Genomic DNA, 18,520 nt, shown 5'->3' with positions numbered 1-18,520 from the left:
GAAACACACTTCTAGCCTGAATTTGAGTATGGTGAAGCATAATTGTATTTTTAAGGCTATCTGCTTTATCCAACTCCACGCCTTAAGAATATCACCCTTTTCAATTTAAAAGATACCCGGAGTTAATGGTCTACAAACATCGCCCAGGGAAAATTGTAAGAATTTATAAAATATCACTTCTAAACCTTTCGAAGTGCAAACAGTTTCGTAAATGGTTTTTCGACACCTATGTTCCTATACAAGTTCAAGTACGTCTGAGTGATATTTACAAATTCAGTTGGAATCCAAAAGAAAACACAGCGCGAATATAATTTTCTTCTGGGTTATTGCGCCGTGTGGTCTGGTACAAGTCTACTGACGTGAAGAGATGCTTGCTGCCTCTATCATCAGGGTGACGAGTACACCACGCCGCTGTGATAACCAGGAATTTCAAAAAAAAAATAACGCGTTTTTCTTCGAAACATCAGCTGGTTAATGCCATTTAAGAAAATAATCCGTTTATTCACACATTCAGACGAGATTTATAATTTGCTGTGACAAAATGCAGAGTTGTTGAATGGTGAAACAGGTGGTTGCATTTTGTTACAACTGTTCTTTCAATGTTTAAAGCATAATGAACGGGACCTTTGAATTATATAGACTGGCACTGCTAGAGTACTGCATGTTGCAGGTTTTATCGCCTTAAAAGAACTGAGAAAGAAGAATGTTTTTGAATAATATCAAAGTAAGACGCATAATCAAAGAATACTCTAAAATTTCAGGTTAAAACAGCGTCAAGTGTGAAGATGACTGTCTTGAGATTGAAAATAAATCGTCCCGATGATGGAGACAGTAAGGACCTCTGAAACGTTGGTTAATTTCTACGAGACTACATGATGTAGCAACATAGAAGAAAGTCATTTTCACTATCTATCCTGTCCTCGAACCGCTGTTCCTTTATTTACATATCTATATACTGCCAAGAAATGGCTGGGCGGAGGGAATCATTAACGTTTGTTTCCAAGAGACGCTGCCAAATGTCGATGTTTAAGTCTTGAAACTAATTTGATTCGACAGCGTGACAACTATGTAAGGAGAGGCCTAACAAAGTGGGAGTTTGTTCGAGTGTTGACAGCTGGATGTGGCTGTCAGCACCTCATGAAGACTTGCCTACGCCTCTCCCATGAAAAAACGAAAATGCCTGATTAAAACCCGCGCTCAAAGGAATGCGTCACTCCAAACGAATTTTTAAACATGTCTGAGTCACGCAGATGCAACCGGTTAGCATTCCTATCGGACACTGTGGGCTTTCATGATTTTCCTTAGTCACGCCAGAATATCTGCAGAGTAATTTTAAATACGCAGCCTTCTTGATCTCAGTTCTTCAGATAATCGTCCACTTGCATCACTCTGCACCAAATAACTTGTGTAGTTAACACAAAATCGTTGATTCATCTTATCACTTTAGTGGTCAGCGTTCTTTTTTTCATATTCAGCAAGTTCCTAGGTCGTTTCTTGCCCTGAGGCCGAATGTACTATTGCCGTGGCTTTTCCTGTCACTCCGGCAAACACTAGAAGAATAATTTCAAATACATTGTCACTGTCGTATCATCCATAATAATACATGTCACTTATCTTCCCATTCGACGCCACGTTGTTGAGAAAGCGTAGTTAAACACATTAACATGAGTTAAGTAACCAGTGACACAACCAGCCATGCATTAACATTTGCTACAAGTTGGGTTTCTGTTTACTTACTGGTAATTTAGAACTTACCTGTTGTTTTTCTTCTTCAGTTTTTTTACGGATAAAGTCCTCTGACTTGTTCCAACTATGAATTAACTTCTGAAATTATTAATTATTTTAGACGAGGGTTCTCAATCTTTACCAGTCCTGGGGTAATATTCAGGCTCTTCATTCTCGCGGACCACTGCCTTATACATGAGGGAAATTTACTTAAATACTACACAGTTAATTAAACATTATACCTATTAGTGTAAGAAAGTTCACATATTAATCGGTTCCAATGCTGCAATAATGCAAGTCTGTCTCAATAATTACCTCGGCTCCCGCTGATGGAACAGTGTTTTGTAGCAGGAACTTGTGTCGAGTTTGACAATTTTCTAGGAGAAACGCGACAAAGTAATATGATCGGGGCCATGAGGTGTTCTTCGGTCACGCTAGAGCATCACGAAATTATGCCTTTTGTAGCAAACGGTTTAATATTAATAATTTCCCTTAAAAAATCTGTCGTTAATGACATAGCGACATTTGGGACTGGATTTTCTTGAGTAATCAATATCTGTAAAATGTATTATTTTCCACATGCAACCATCAGAGTGTTTACGTATTTGAAGCAACCTTGTTATATAACGACCTGACATTCTTCATTACGCTGAACGGCGTATGCCAACACGACGCTAGCAAAACGCGTTTTTTTAATATTGGGTAACTACATTTTATTATCGAATGTGACATAATATTAAAACAATACATTGTATTGGAGTAAGCGGAAATTCTAAAGGTATTTTAGACGTTTGGTGTGATCTCTTAGCTAGGGAATCAGTCCATCTTAGTCTCTCTGCCTACACTTAGTGTCACGGAACAGAACGTCCGTACGAATTAAAGTGGAATCGGGGGTCATGGTGTTCCTTTGGACGGCCCGAGACTGCAGTTTCTTTGGACGGCAAGGAGAGCAGATCACTTGCGTGTTTGACCTGACGTTGTTGATGAAAGATGGCGCGTATCGGTCGTCTATGACGCCAGAGGCTCGGGGGCAAAGAGGATATGCCCCCCCCCCCCCCCCCGTGCTCCATCATAACAGCCGCTTTCATGTTGAAGAACCACGGAGCATCCCAGTTTCATTCGGATACACTGACCGGGTAAATTAACGTAGCTGTAAATTTCGGGATATACCGGGTTCTAATGTCTATCGAGTTTCTGGCTATCGTATCAGCATCTCCAGGCGAATTCTTGAATTATGCTTAAGTTGGGAAGGTATATTTTTCGATTTTCAAAGTCGTAAATGAGGTCTCTCTTCTCTGCATGTGTAAATGAGTAACATTAATAGCTGAAACCATTAACGTCGTTAGTTGCCTGTGTAAGATAGCTTTACAGTAAGTCAATAACCATTTCATAAAACATCTAATTTGCAATTACATTTTAATTTTTACAACCTTAGTTACCTTACAAGCACTACAGCGCTTTCTTTAGTACTATATCATATGTTAAATCTACTAACTACTTACATTTCACGTTTTGCTGCCATCTTTACTTAATATAATTTGGCTGTCCTTTCTGCCAATCCTAATTTTTCTACACATATTCTTAAATTCGGTAAATAGTTGATAACCTTTTGTGCATATCTGTACTGATGAAGAAAACGTTCGAACATCTTCATTTTCTCAGCCGTAAGAATGAATAGGAATGAAGAAAGGATAAAGAGAAATAGAATAGAGAGGTGCACGTGAGTGAGAAAAGAACACCGTGAAAAATAACGTTCCTGAAACTGATAAATGTTGTGGTGCTCAGCGTTGTAATACTCCCGTAAGCCTTTGACTGTGCTGCTCCTTTTATTTCGATTTGTTGCTGCGAACTGCAGACCGGGACTAAATCTTAAATCCCCCTCACACGATATTTCTTTCTCAGCGCAATGGACAGGACTTCTGTGGTCTCCAAGTCCCTCCTCCCCCCTCCCCATATACCATCAACTAGTTCCATCAATAAAACACGTATAAATTTTATAAGATTCTCGTCTTCCCGTCACCGATTACGCAGTCGAATTCTGGAAATGTTGTCTCCTGCATCTTCAGAATGAAGACTCTCTCGGTTTGAAACTGATGCTTATTGCCTTATCACCTAAATTAAATATTGCCATTGGTTTCGTCGTTTTGTAACGTGAAGGGGCTCACGTGTAGTAGTTAGTTTTGCGTTTTAAACGGAACGCCCTGTACATTATACCATAACTGAATAATTACAGAACGTGAGTGGTTCGTATTGAGATACGAAACTATTCTGAAATTACTTCGTTTTACTTCTACTGACAATAAGAAGCGGTTTAAGGTTGGAAACAGAGTTTCGATATTAAACAGGCAAAGTTTCTTCTCAGGTCTAAAATAAAATCCCATCAGAATGATTTTCACTATGGGATAGGCTATCAACTTTCTTTACGAACGGGATTGACTCTCGGCAGGGAAGGATTTCACTTGTTCACAAGGTCCAAGGCTTTGGGGCCCACTCAGTCCAGTGACTACTGATTTTATTTCTTCGTGGTCAAAACGGCTGGGGCGTGAAGTTAACCTCTTGCCTCATCTTGTGCCGAGGATAAGAATGCGTGGAGATACAACATCACTCCTCTGAACTTCGGCATGACGTGGTGAGCATTAGGGGAGTATTTAACTTATTTTGGATGTAACCGGAAGTCTCCGCGTTCATCGATTATTGTTCGTACGATGCTGTCTTGCAGCAACATGTTACCAACCGCACACTCATGGAAAATGAAGAGGAACTTCTTCAAAAGTTGGCATTTCTATTGCATAATTTACAACAAAGTGAAACCGCACAACGTTCACGTTCAGCGTAGTTCAAACTTAGGCCGCATCAAACTTGTATTTCGTTCTTGTTTACATTGTCTGGGTGAACGTGGCTTGAATATCGATTGGACAGTTTACTGGCTACAGTGACTCAGCTGTTTAATAATTTTCCTCGAGACTTTAAGACGAATTCTGGGATAGTACTTTAAAAACTAGACATCTTCTCCTTCCAAACACACAATTTCCAATCAACGGTTTGCAGTCATACCAATTGAGAATATTGAAGTTACGCAGTTGAATTACCGTAGTTAAATTAAGTGCTGGTTTCAAAACAAATTAACGTTTTAATTCACTATTACTGACTGACGTATTATTTTAAGGCCGATATTTAATTTTGTTATTGGATTGACGTTTTAAGTCTTAATATAAACATTGTTATTATTACTTGAGTAAACTCATTACTACTTAACCAGAATTGTTGTAATGTCTGGAGTAACACTCAACAGAAAGAAAGTAACTCAGCTGTTCAATAACTTTATAAAAATTGATGCCATATGCTTCAAGCCAGAAGAAAGAATTTACCTGTACAAGATAAATTTAATATTTCATATAAAAGAATTGGTAACACTGTTTATAATACACTCTTACCTGTTTTGTCTTAGACTTTCGTCTTTAACGCTGAAATATATACTCCTAAAACATAAAACGTATGTATGCTTTCAAATTAATTGGTGATTGCACAGTATGTTAGCTAAGTTATTTTACTGCGAGACATGCAGGCATCTTAACGAGTGGCTAAATTAATTCTCTTGTGATTTAAAAGAACGAGAGATTACAGTAGCCACTAATCGATCTGGCGTCTTCTACATAAACAAATTAAGAATTAATCTGAAGGGTTCCGTTTGCCAGCTTGCAAAGTCAACGACGAATCGCATTTACGTCATATTTATGAAGTACACGTTTGGAGAAGGGTTTATATATCAACGTTAACCTCTTGAATTCAACTTCTGGAGCTTCGCTACTTGTTTCAATTGTGTGGATATTCGCTTCTCTATATATTTTACATGGTTTAATTATTAATCAGAGGGACGTCAAACATTATTATGTAATCATAACTTACATAAGTTGGGGATTTTTCTCTTTCATTCTATTGCTTTCTGTGACAGTTTCCGGTTACCTGGCAGTAGAAGAAGCCAGAAAATATTCGGTTCTCATTCATATATTAATTAGGGTCGGAGTTGTAAAAGAACTAATTAATTTTTCTGCTCAGCTGAAGGCAATGCAAGTGAGATTCACAACTTGTGGATTCTTCTCTGTAGACTTACCATTTCCTCTCCATTGTTTTTGGTTTTGCATGTACTTACACTATAATCCTGATACAGCTAAACTTAAGTTGTCTTATATTTGTCAGTTTCCGGCTTTCTTAGATATTAATGTCACAAAAAACTCATTCACTACATACGTAAATACACGCACGTTATTTAAGTCACTAACTGCATAAAGAGAAAAATAATTTTGACATTTGTGATTATTGGTAGGCAAGGAATAATTATATTTCAATCAACGCTGTTTTGTGCAAAGATTATCGTTAATGTGATAGCTATTTTGCTATATTATCTCCTGTATAGAGCTTTACTGTGGTAAATCTTAACATAACATGCATTATTTTGTTAAAGTTATTAACTTCAGATTGTCAATTAACCTGATGGCTTTTGGGCTATGTACGCATCTGTCTTTCTATTTGTCACTGATATCTGATGTAACACGTAACATTTTTTATGAGCTTGATTATGAACTAAATTTTAGAAGGTTTATTATCCATTGTTTTAGGTTGGCAATTAAGAATATTGTGAAAATTCGAGTGTTTGAGGTTATAAAAATGCATTCGTTACATTACTGCTTGTATTAACGGGAATTATGCACGCAAATTCATTACTAAGAATAATTGTTGTTAGTTTATAATTTATTATAGAATTATGATGTACATCGAAGAATTTAAAATGTCACGTGCTACATGTTCTTCCCAGAAGTTATCGTTTCTCTCTGTCCAAATTACTTTTGAACCAGTTGGCATGTGAGGTATTGGCTATCAAAAGGTAAATTTTCTTTTGCGATTAAAAGCAGTGCCTTTGTGAACGTAGATCAGTCACCTACGATAACCGCTACTTCCATTATACTACCCTAATCCTACTCCTAAAAAATAACGAAACACGAAAGTGAAAAGCAAACAGTTGCGTTTTGTTATTCAATTTTGTTGTCGGTATTCGTTATTACATTAATGAAATATTTTGCAAATACAAGTGGTTGCTAGTAAATTTCATTTCCTCTGTATCGATTCCACAACATTCAGCATTGTACCGTCTCAAAATGGAATACAAAGAAACATTTCTTTATTGATCAAGAACAAGATACATTTCTATTATTTTCTGTTAATTGAAATTCTTTATTGAAACTATAGATTTTGCACCGGAAACAACAGCGAACTGTATTCAGGTGTCTTGTAAGTTTTGCATTCTCCTTATTAATCAATTAAACAAATTTAACTACTCTTATTAGATTCTGAAACCAGATGTACTGGGCTTATTCTAATTAATTTGCATGAGTGACGTCACTGACTCATCAGTACGCATGCGTAGTATTAATTTGCCCTTACTCCCGTGAGGGTTCTTACGATATCTGTTCTTCTGGTTACAGTAGGCCCAGCGAACTTGCTGAAGAGTATAATACATTTTACTGAAACAAAATAATGTATCAGAATTACAAAAAAATATTAGCGTGAACACAAGTTTTCTTGATATTTAAGGCGGTAATGTACAAAACGGTTGTATCAACTTCTTGACTTCTTTTGATGGCAAATTGTTTCCTTCTACTTGTTGAACATTGAGTGTCTTGTGAAATAACTGACAAAGATTTTGGTTTCTTTAGTGACTAGTCGAAGTGTTGGTCCAATTTAAATATAATAATAATAATATGGATCAAGTCCATCTGTGTTTTATGATGAAGCCAGTGAATTATCTATGCAGACTGCTTGGTATTGCTTCATACTCCATCAGTGATATAAAAAATTACGACCATAAAACAGGAAATAAGTTTTGGAAACTACTTTGGCCATATTTGCTTGCCATAGTGTTAATGTGTTGTTATGTTTATAGAATGTTATTCACGTTTCAAGTAGAATCACAAGTTGTCCACCACAATTTGTTAGTTACCGATTTTCTCAACACATCAATAGAATACATTGGATGTGTCATACTTATAATTATCCGCTCAATCAATCACCAGCGGAACATTTCACTTATTTTGAAGAAATTTACTTTGTTAAATGAACGTTTTTTCAAATATCGTAATGAATTCATTGCCCAAAACGTGATTTCTCCTGTAATTCAGGTGACTTTGTCGTTGCTTTTAATTTTCACCTTTATCTTGAGCTGTGTTAATGTCTTCGTGTGGAGTACTCATTGGTTACCATGGCTTATCATTTGTGAAGAATGGTGCGCATTTACTATGTTTGTTATTAATGTGAAGTTCGTTCTTTTGGTACAGTGTTACAGGTACAGACACAAAGAGCTGAACTGTCAGATCGCGATGCTCAACGACTTCACGGGTCCCACAATAAGGACCGTTGTTCTTGAAGATGTGAGAGAGACGCTAATTTTAGAGAACTGTTCTAATTGTCGAGTGTCGTATCAGCCATCGGAGGCCGTTGTGAGGAGCACAGATACATCCCGTAAGACTCTGTTTCTAAACCGCATAAAAGCATTAAGGGAACATCACTTAGACTTGTTCGAATTGTCGCAGCTTCTCAATTCCAAGTACGGTTTCCAAATTCTTATTTGTTTTTCGCATATCTTTTTTCAACATATATTAAATTACAATTTCGTGATTGACCTCATGTTGAAGTTGCTGAGTGGGAAGGATGGAATCGCCACCGATGTCCAGGAGTATGCTTCGCTGTGTATGGCGATTTTATCATCTGTCGCCTTAATTTTTCTGACTGTGTCCTGTCACCTGGCGAGTGAAGAGGCCAACAGCTCACAACTGCTTGTACACAAGTTGCTTCTCATCAAGAATTTAAGTAGTGACGTCACAGTCCAGTTGCAACTTTTTTCCAGCCAGGTGTCCAACTTAAAAGTGAAGTTCACAATTTGTGGCCTCTTCACCATTAACGCGTCCTTACTGTCCGCTATAGCGGGCGTAATCTGCACATACTTGATTATCTTGTATCAGTTCAAATAACTTTGGCTTTTCTTCTTTTGAGGAAGGGGCAAGTGTTTCAAACAACTTTCTCAGGATGATATTTCGACCCAAGCGGGGTGAAGAAACCAGGAACACTAAGAAAGGTTCACTGCATTTCGAGGAAACTGATACACGCATCTTTAGATTTATGCACGCAATTCGTTCGTTAGGAAAAAATTGGTATTGTAAATCTGAAATGAAATTCCATAATTTCAATGTTAATAATTCAGGATGGTAACCGACTCCCAGAAAGATCACCCAATATTTATTCACTATATGTTACAACACAACAAACCTGAAGATTAAAATATACAAAACAATAATTTTGCCTGTTGTTTTGTATGGGTGCGAAACAAGGTCTCTCAACCTGAGGGAGGATCACGGATTGCAGGTGTTTGAGAATAATGTTGAGGAGGATATTTGTGCCTAGGAGAGAAGAGGATGGAGTATGGAGAAAAATGTATAATGATGAACTTATAAATGTGTACTTCACCACCAATATTGCCTGATTGAGATGGGCAGGGCATGTGGCTTGCATGGATGGAAGATGTGTGCACCGGGTACTGGTCGGGAAGCCTGAGGGGAGGAGATCATTGAGAAGACCTAACCATAGATGGGAGTATAAAATCAGATGGGTTCTATGGGAGATAGAAGTTGAAGGCGACTGGATTTTGTTGGCCCAGGACAGGGTCCGGTGTAGGGCTTTGGTTAATTCATTGATGAACCTTCGTGTTCCTTAAGCCATCTAGTTAGTTAGTTGTGTTACAACACGATATATATTTTGGTTTGATAGTTATTACCTCTTTAACCCTATAAAGCACTATTCAACTAATGAATAAAACATTTACGTCAAACAACAATTACTGTGTTTCCACCTTCATTTCTTCGAAGCGCATTCTCCCTCGGACGAAGTCTGGTTCTTCATTGCAGCAAAAGTAATGTTTGTAAATATAAAACAAAGGTAGGAAATTGCATGGGTGATTGTAGCCAAACTTCGTAAGCTGGAAGTTATAAATCGAGGGACAGATGTAATTTATACAGGTCACATATTGTTCTTAAGACAGTGAACTGTAAAATGTTGTTTTGGAGTGGGTTCATAGCTAGGGTGGAGTAGACCCTGAATGTGCACTGACATTCTTGCGAGCACCTGCTCAGCCGGGACCCAGCGACCAGACGAGCCACAGCGCGTAAGTTCACCTCGCGGCTTCGCTGTATAGAAAACTCCATGTATAATGCATTTTAGTAGGTAAGTAATTAAGAAGTGGTCATTTTGAAAACGCGAAAAGAAAGTAGGAGACAATATCAGGTAGCTCTTGCGGAAATTTGTTGTGACGATTACAGATGGATGTAACTGATCGTGTAGAATGGCAGTCTTCATTTCGTATTAGTGGTCCTGAGAGTTTATATTTTTACCAGAGCCGCAATTAATGTTCAATCAAACGGAAATTCTAAAAATATTTGAATACATAATGTCTGAAGCAAACAGAATTTAAAATGATAATATTACAAGGAATTTAATGACTTATTTAATATAAAGTGAAAAACTTAATTATTTTTGTTGTTATACCTACGGAAGAATTCAACTGTGCGCAGTTAGTACATCACAACAGAGCAGCATTAATGATAATAACAATAATGCAAATCTGTTTCAATAAAATAACTTAAACATAAGAGGCATTTTTATGTACATACGGCATATAGAAATTAAAGACCTTCAATTCTGAGGTCAGATTGTACGATTCAACGTGTTATATTTTTGTGTTTCTGTTCCTTGTGTCATTTAAGATATCGTTTGCTGATTCCTCAAAAAATTATTGTTATAAAAGCAATAATTTAATGATAAAAGTAAACACATTTTGTACCCCTTTATTAATTGTTATTATAATTAGTTTATTGTTAATTTCGTAATATTATTTCAACGAGCTGAGTCGCCCATCTACCTTCCGAAAGAGTGGGAACAAGGAAATCAGTGGCAAGAACATGAAATTGGCAACTCCATAGCTTTACCTCCACGCCACCTTACGCTTTCATCGCGTGGTGTTGTGTGACAGAATTTCTGTTCCCCATCCACGACTCCTTTTACTGGCAGTGGGGTTCGTGTTTCCGTTTGTTGAATACCACCCAAGGCCAACGAAGATTTCTCATTAATTCTTTGTTATAAATTACATTAAACCCTCCTCAAACACGGATTACATTATACGCGTGAAAATAAATGTGAACAGTTATTTGTCGAAAGAGGAAAATTCGTTTATACGCGGTTTTACACGCACACACTGTGGTAGCATAAGAAAAATGCCACTGCTGTGGTGCTAAAGACGGTTTTCCTTTGCTACTGTATTTGAATAACCAACTTGGTTTGTTTTATTCAGCATATGTAAGAGTGTAAATATTCAGCTCAACCGTGATATCATGATTTCTTCCTCCTGCGTCTTTCACACCCTCTACGGCTCAAAAATACATAATCCGTGGTCTCAGTATCTCTTGCAGTCTCGACAGCTGTCGTATATTATTCCTGTATTTTACTGTTTGTGAAGTTGCCCTTAGTCAGAATTATGGAGTCAAAACGCAAATGTAAAAATTGTAAAGAAACAGAAAAACTTTGTAATGTTATGACAATAAATGAGAAAAAAGTTACTATTTCAGTCAGCGGTTCTATGAGAGCAGAAGCAGTTGGCCTAAAGTTCGGTCGAAGTTTCACTTAAATGTTTAACTTTCAGTTGATACTGTAATATAGTTATCTGTAAATAATTATCGCACAAAATATTTATGATTTTCTTGTTTATTCACTTTGACTTTCATATTCCCATTAATCCCACACAATATCAAGTTTGTCTAACGCGGATTTACTGAAGGATTTGCGCTTAAACACTTTTTATTGAGTAGGAAATTATCTGACTGGTTTAACGGAATGCGGACTGATTTACATCTCTACACATTAGCTTTTGTGTATGAATAATTATTTATCAAACGAATTATGTATTATGCATTCATTATTCGTCATTTGATACGGTCGGTAATTATATTAAATTTTCCTCTGTTAAAAATTCAGAAAGTAACTTTGAATCACCGAATCTTGACGTTTGTAGTTTGCAGCTGTGAGGCTCAAACTTTCATTGGAATTGCATGACCGCAGTTAGATCTAATGTCGTATTTAATTTCCTTTCGTGGAAAATTCGAGATGACTGTCTATTTACCTCGTAAACGAAAGCTTAAATGTCGAGTTACAAATTGGGACTAAGCGGGATAAGTTTTTTAAAAGGTTAATGTGATAGGATTTAGAATAGGTACAATTTCGAACAGAATAACGTAAATTCTGAATTGTATTATCATAAATATTGGCCGAAATGCGGTCATTGGCAATGATGATTCAGTGATATTTCAGTTTTCTCTTGATAATGCTGCCTATTTTGTGTTATGAAGCCTTTTCTCATCAAGGTAAGTGCTTGTGTAACAATTTACTTTGCTGTATACGAAATGGGTCAATAAAGTCGGTTGACAAATGCTTAGGAAGTGAATTTTAATATCCAACTGCAATTGGGAATGGTCATTGAAATTCATGTAAAATTTGCGGGTCCATAGTGAAGCAATCATTTTATTTCAATAAAACCTTTTTTGAACTAAATTTAAAACAGTGATTTAGGTATTACTTCGATAAACAATTTTGTGACTTAAATTTCTTCATTAAACTGGGGTCAGTGTCCTTTCTTACATTTTAACAACATAATATTTAATTACTTTCGACAAAATGCCTCGATTTTTAAAATTAATTCATTCTTTATTAAGGAAACTATTTTGAATACTTATAAAGATTGTTTTTCTTTCGAAGTTCAATAAATATGAGGTGAACGCAGTTACTAAAAATTCTGTAGACAGCAACTACGTTTTATTTTCGTTTTAAATGAATTTGTTTCAGATGCTAAGGAAGCCAAATGTGAACAAAACTTGTATCTCTGTGTTCGGGACTGTATCACTTGAGGAACAATTTCGATTATTTTTTATATTTACATGCTTTGTTGGAATACAATTTTTCCTTTCTGAATAAGTCTGATACCACGTTCCTTTGTATAATACTTCGTATTTTTAATACAATAATTTGTTTTTAAAAATAATTGTCTTTTAAAGATGATTACCCTAAAAATAAAACAATAATCGTTATTGTACCACCCTACCCAATTTGAACGTCGCTGTAACTTTAATGTTTGATCTGTTGCTTAAATTTGTTGTCTACATGCTACTCTTAACTGCTTGATGTTTTCAGTCTGTACCAGTGTAACTCTCTGGCGTATCACACTTCCCACCAATAGCAGCCCTCTAGCAGACCTGAAAATAAACATTCCCCTTGCACCGCACAAGAACCGACTTATACCCGCAGGGATATTCTCGTGGCCGGTGGACAGTACGAGGTATATTTTGTGCTGTTTATTCCCACGACAGATGGCGTTGGTTTAGTTATCAGGGCGTTGCTGAAGGAAATGGCATTTGGACAAGGAAACTAATAACGAAGTGTCTTCGACTGTAGGTAAGAGTATTGTGTTTCAAAAGTGTGTAGTGTGTGTAGTGAGAATGGGTTTATAAACTGATTTTGTGCGTGGTAAATGCTGCATATAGAGTGAACTGAAAGAAGGTTTCTTTGAGGTTTCCTCTAACAGCAAACTGGGCCTTACTGCATCTCGTGACACATGCTTGGGACATCGGTGAGTATAAAATAAATTTGTCGCTGTATTTAATGTATCGTATCTGTACGGAAAAATTTGAATCATGTGAATTGCTTATCTGGCCCATGAAATAAATGAAAGTTTAAAATATTAGGGATTAGGTCCTGAATGACAAATTCCATACTTTGAAACCACGCAGTTTCTGAGTACACCTAGGGCTTTTTTAGTCTAGATATTTAGTAGTAAAAAGAGTTGTTCCAATAATAAATTCTATTTATACAACAGATTTTAAAACACTTATGCAATAGTGTACTATGTGACGTATTCTCGTCGAATGAAATATGAACTGGTAAACTTGTGATATCATCAGAAATTGCCTTAAAGCTATTTGGATAATGATTGAATATATGCACATTTTGTCTCTGATTATGTAAATCAGAATATTTCATTAATGCCTGTATGTTGTTTATAAGTGGCGTTGGTTGTGCTATTTGTGAAAGGATGAGGCCAATTTGACTGCTGAAACACAGGTTAATTCCAAAACACACATTTGTATCTATCGTGAGAACCGGAGAGCGGGGACGAATAATTTCAATATATTTAAATTACCACAGCGAGGATTAATGCTAAGTTATACATATATAGATATTCAAATGAACAGTGTAAGGCCATGGGATAGCTGAGCATGAAAGATTGGGGCATTTGACCACCTGCAAGACAAAATGACGTCGCAGCTCAAACATTTACAGTGCTCAAACTGCACACATTAGTTTCACATTTATAATCACGTATCAGAATTTAATTTATGAAATGCGATTGTAGTCCGAAATTTGTGGTTCATTTCATTGTGTTTCTGTGACACCTATCACTAGTCTGATAGAGTTTGCATTAATTTAACTAATTTATTCTCCATGTATCTAAAATTTAATATTCTAATATACATATGTAAATACGTGGCTGCTAACTTGGTGATGGCCTATTTTCGTAGGGGTCTGACGTATTTATAGCTATTGAGAACAGGGAGATAAGGAAGGTATTTAGGTCTAAGAGAAGAATATCATGTTTGAAACTTCCTATTTGCCAAAAATTGTGAGTACCTTAACGTTTCAGTTTTCTGTCCATAATATACCCTGCAGACTACATAGGTAAGACTAGCGGATAACGTATTGATAACCACTGATATTATCTCTCGTTTCTGATGGCACTTGGTTTACATCCAATTCGGATTCTTTTAGGAAATAGATAAATGTTACTTATCTACCAATAAAAACAGTACATTCGGTAGAACACATTTAGGCTTACACCATCATTATATATATATAAGATGCAATTAAATATTGCTTAATTTTAAACTTGTTATTTGTACCTACTCGGCATCCGTGAAATGAAAAAGTAATATCATTTTCGTGTGCTCATGAGTACGTTTCCGTCTGGAATCAGTTGATTTAGTCTGCTATGTAATGCAATGTGCGACTACTATTTTCGGGTCCAATTTTTAAGGTTATCCAGCGTTTCGTCAAACGTTGTAGTTGCCATCTTAAGGGTGTATGTATATTGGTTAGGTAATTTTGGAAGCAGCTAATAGATCAGGTTCGTTCACTCCGCCAATGTTTTGTCACATTGCTTCCATAAACTCTCAACTAATAGATATTCGTCCTGAATATGGTGAATGCAGTATTAGCCTAAACTTTGGATAATTTACAACATCCTAAGCGACTCTTTCCCAGTCGCGAAAATTTTACTATAATAATACGAGTTACAACTTTTGTTTTTTGCCGATGCTGAATTTGTGGGTTTTTTTCTGTTCATACTGCTCTTTACAGTTTTCCATTTGTCGTAAATGTATAAGTTTACGTTGGTCTAGATCCTGTCGATAGAAGAATACACTAATGATAGATATTCGGTCGGAGAATATAATTTCTCTTCAACTTTGTACCCCCAAAGTCGTTGGTGTATAATTCAAGTTATACATCGTATATAATCTACATGTAAAATAAATTAAATAAATTACATCCAAAATAATGCATTAAATAAGAGGTTTTAAATGAAAAAATGAGAATTAAGCTATTAAATAACATATAAAAATTAATAAAGGATCAAAGGTATTTTAGCAAAGGAATTTTATGTTTAAATATTTTATAAATTATTAATTAATGTTGTTCAGACCTGTTAATGAGAAGATTGAGCTTGTTTCTGGTATGCCAGCACCTCAATTCGCGGACGAATCTTCGTGAGTGCGAGGGTCAGAGATGATTCTGGGTTCAAGCTGTTCCTGCGTTTCGTTTTGATTGATGTCAGTCCAGAGAAGCCTTGCTCACACAAATACGTTTATGAGAATGGCAGGAGGTGTGAAATGGCAGCGTCACTAAGCTCCTTGAACTCTTTGCGAGCAGCAACCCAAAACTCGCAGATTGACATATTTTCGAATTTGATTTTCAGTGAACCGTCAACGGACATTTCCAGCAGGTTTTCTTTTAATTTTAAGGGAAGATCAGAGAAATTGATGGCGGTTTTATAAAAAGGGTTTGTAATACAATCTTGGGTATTGTCTTCTCTCTCAATTTCTGGAAAGTATTTCAAAAATTATATCCAGAGATGTTCCAAGTGGCATTTGATTATTTCCAAAACGCCATCAGTAACGCTAACTTCATTTTGTTCAGTAAGTTCAAAACCAGTTGGGAAAACTGCAAAATTCCCATTATGAACACAATTAATCCAAAACAAAGTTTCTTATAAAATCCTCTCACCTTCTCAGGCGCTTTAAAAATATTCTTGTCAAGGCCTTGGAGTTGAAGATTGAGAGCTTTAAATTTGTTGAAAATATCCGCCAAATAAGCCAATTGACAAAATCGGCCTTCATCTTCAAAATAAGTACCCAAATCGGATTTAAATTTTGAGAGCAAACACTTCCGTTCAAAAAGGCGAGTCAACATGCGTCCTCGTGACAGCCATCGCACCTCGGTGTGCAACAAGAGTTGAGTGCGTGTGGATCTCATCTCCTCGCACATTTTCTTGAAAAGACGGGAGTTCAATGCACGAGACTTGATTAAATTGACCACTTTCACAGAAATGTTCAGTGTTTCGTGTAAATCAGAAGTAATATTTTTCGCGACCAAGCTTTGTTTGTGTATGATGCAGTGTTGCCAGCTTATTTTAGGATTAATTTCGCGAATACGCGCAACAAGACCGCTTTTTTGGCCTTTCATAGAAGCAGCCCCATCAGTGGACACACTGACACACCATTCCCACTGCAAATCTAATTCCAACCTTATGAAATTGTCAAGGATTTTAAAAATACAATAAATAGCCCCTTTCTTAACATCAAAATACCGAATGTATACAAGCAGCTCGTCTTCATCAGAAACATCCACAGATTTATCAATTTGAATAGCGAATTTTTTGTCAATTTTAATGTTCACTGTAATTTGCTCATGTTTTGTTTGTTGGTCTCTTTTGGTAGAAGTGGTATAAATTAACGACCTTGTGTGACATGTATGTGTTGTGTTATGTTGTGAGTTTAACCTGTATTAAGAAAGTAAATGGTTTAGTTTATAATTTTATACTCCTGTGTCCTCGAGTTTGTTTTTCTTAAGAGGGGGCGTTGACCAAGTGGACCAGCGTCACAAATAACTGGAAACTCCTCCCCCATTCGACTGTTGTTGAAAAGGGGAGAGTGGATCACACATCTGGTCAATGTGGGCAAGTAGTTCACTGACACACAACGTCATATTTTTATTTAGCTTTGAAAGTTAACAATGAAATTTATTCCCACATTGCAGCGAATTTGCTTAATAAAATTTGTCTTTTAAACAAAGATTTTATGAACACAGTAATAATAACAAAGTTATGTTTCAAACAAACAAGAAAACAAAAGTTGTCTCTTATGATCTTAAAAGCAGAATCATGAGAAAAATAATGGTTCCGAATTTTGTCAGCATAGAACTAAAAATACGTGAACCTTTATTCTTTATATAAGAGCTGAACTGTTAAATTTCTCGGACAATATCCTTTGTCCACTTCATGAAACTTTTAATTGCCTGCAGGCTTTAAGATAAACTTCCTCAAACTTTTTTCAATTTATCTTCCATATCCTCCATTTCTTCCTCCTTCAATCAGTAGATACTTCTGATACTGCTGATACTTCTTCCTTATAGATCTCGAAAGCTTCAGACTGTTGGTCATTGCTAGTCTGTTCTTCTTCACTGCTCCTGTCTTCATTATCTGGCGTACAGCACACTTAAGGTACAATTTGGCTGCACGCGACAGATTTACGAGACCGAGACTGGTCGCTTCCTGTCTGCTCTCTGTACAATCGTATGAAGTACAATTACGAGCGCGAGACAAAGACAGGCGACAGAGACAAAGCACAGGAGACCGCTCTCGGACCAGTAGTGTCTCGCGACGGGCTCAGGCAGCACGTGTGTTGTTGAGTAAAATAATGGCAGAAATTAAATTTACTGGTGACCAAGATGAGCAATTGGTAGAATTAGTAGCAGAAAACCGACCACTGACCACCGACAGAAAGATCCTTCTTCGCGTCTGGTTTTGAATATTGAACTCATAGGTTTTCTTTGTTTCTTTCGCAACAAATAACACAGCAACACATCATCATCTTCTACTTCGAGTAAACTTTTTAGAAGCATTTTTGTACTCATTTTTTACAGAATATGTGCAAGTATGTCTCAACAAAACAAAGAAAACAAACACTTTGCCGCATGTCTCGGTCGTCACCTCAAAAGTGTGTGGCGACAAGCTGCGATGTGTCCGTCTCCTGTCTCTGTCGCCTGCCTCGGTCGCTTGTCTCTGTCGCGTGCAGCCAAATTGTATCTTGGTACCTGCAGTCGGTACAATAAATGCAAATAAATTACTCTGAATAAACCAATGACAAGACTCCTCAGGTTGCAAGAAGTGTTTGCTGGCCATAATTTTAAGTTCACTGCTTGGTAGAAAATTATGGCTTTAGAGATATTTTTATAGGCTATATAATACAAACCAAAAACTGGGTATTTCATTTGTCTTGCAAAGCAGAGATTAATTTTATGAAAAATAAACTCAAAACATTCTGGCACGTAATCCGCATTCTTTTCTGAACACAATCAATTGCATGTTAGAAACCAA

General features: G+C 36.5%; 2 protein-coding genes across 6 annotated transcripts in view; both read left to right on the top strand.

Annotated features, from left to right (window-relative positions):
* LOC110827939 (uncharacterized) overlaps window positions 1-18,520 on the top strand; it is a 343,471-nt gene that overhangs the window by 203,117 nt on the left and 121,834 nt on the right. For 4 of the 5 annotated variants that reach the window (XR_015533767.1, XR_015533765.1, XR_015533766.1 and 1 more), the window contains one exon: window positions 13,006-13,441. Coding sequence is in view for 1 of the 5 variants with exons in the window: in XM_087343438.1 (XP_087199564.1) it covers window positions 13,006-13,196 (191 nt within the window). In the remaining 4 variants the exon portion in view is untranslated. Of the gene's footprint in view, window positions 1-13,005; window positions 13,553-18,520 lie in introns of those variants that run through there. The other variant, XM_087343438.1, reaches the window with a different exon arrangement.
* LOC110827949 (putative gustatory receptor 28b) lies at window positions 4,346-11,512 on the top strand. The gene is made up of 2 exons (XM_087343447.1): window positions 4,346-5,218; window positions 8,055-11,512. The coding sequence occupies exon 2, from the start codon at window positions 8,097-8,099 to the stop codon at window positions 8,745-8,747; it is 651 nt and encodes a 216-aa protein (XP_087199573.1). The 5' UTR covers window positions 4,346-5,218; window positions 8,055-8,096; the 3' UTR covers window positions 8,748-11,512.

The sequence above is a fragment of the Zootermopsis nevadensis genome, unplaced genomic scaffold, assembly GCF_977971745.1.
Source record: "Zootermopsis nevadensis isolate Lab colony 2312 unplaced genomic scaffold, Znev_1.0 Znev_ptg000006l, whole genome shotgun sequence".
NCBI classification, from domain to species: domain Eukaryota; kingdom Metazoa; phylum Arthropoda; class Insecta; order Blattodea; family Termopsidae; genus Zootermopsis; species Zootermopsis nevadensis.
Note: the sequence above shows the minus strand (reverse complement) of the source record. Positions and strands in the feature narration are given on the sequence as shown.

Coding starts and splice junctions, on each gene's coding strand:
- LOC110827949 (XM_087343447.1), top strand. CDS start 8,097: ATGCTCAACGACTTCACGGGTCCCACAATAAGGACCGTTGTTCTTGAA.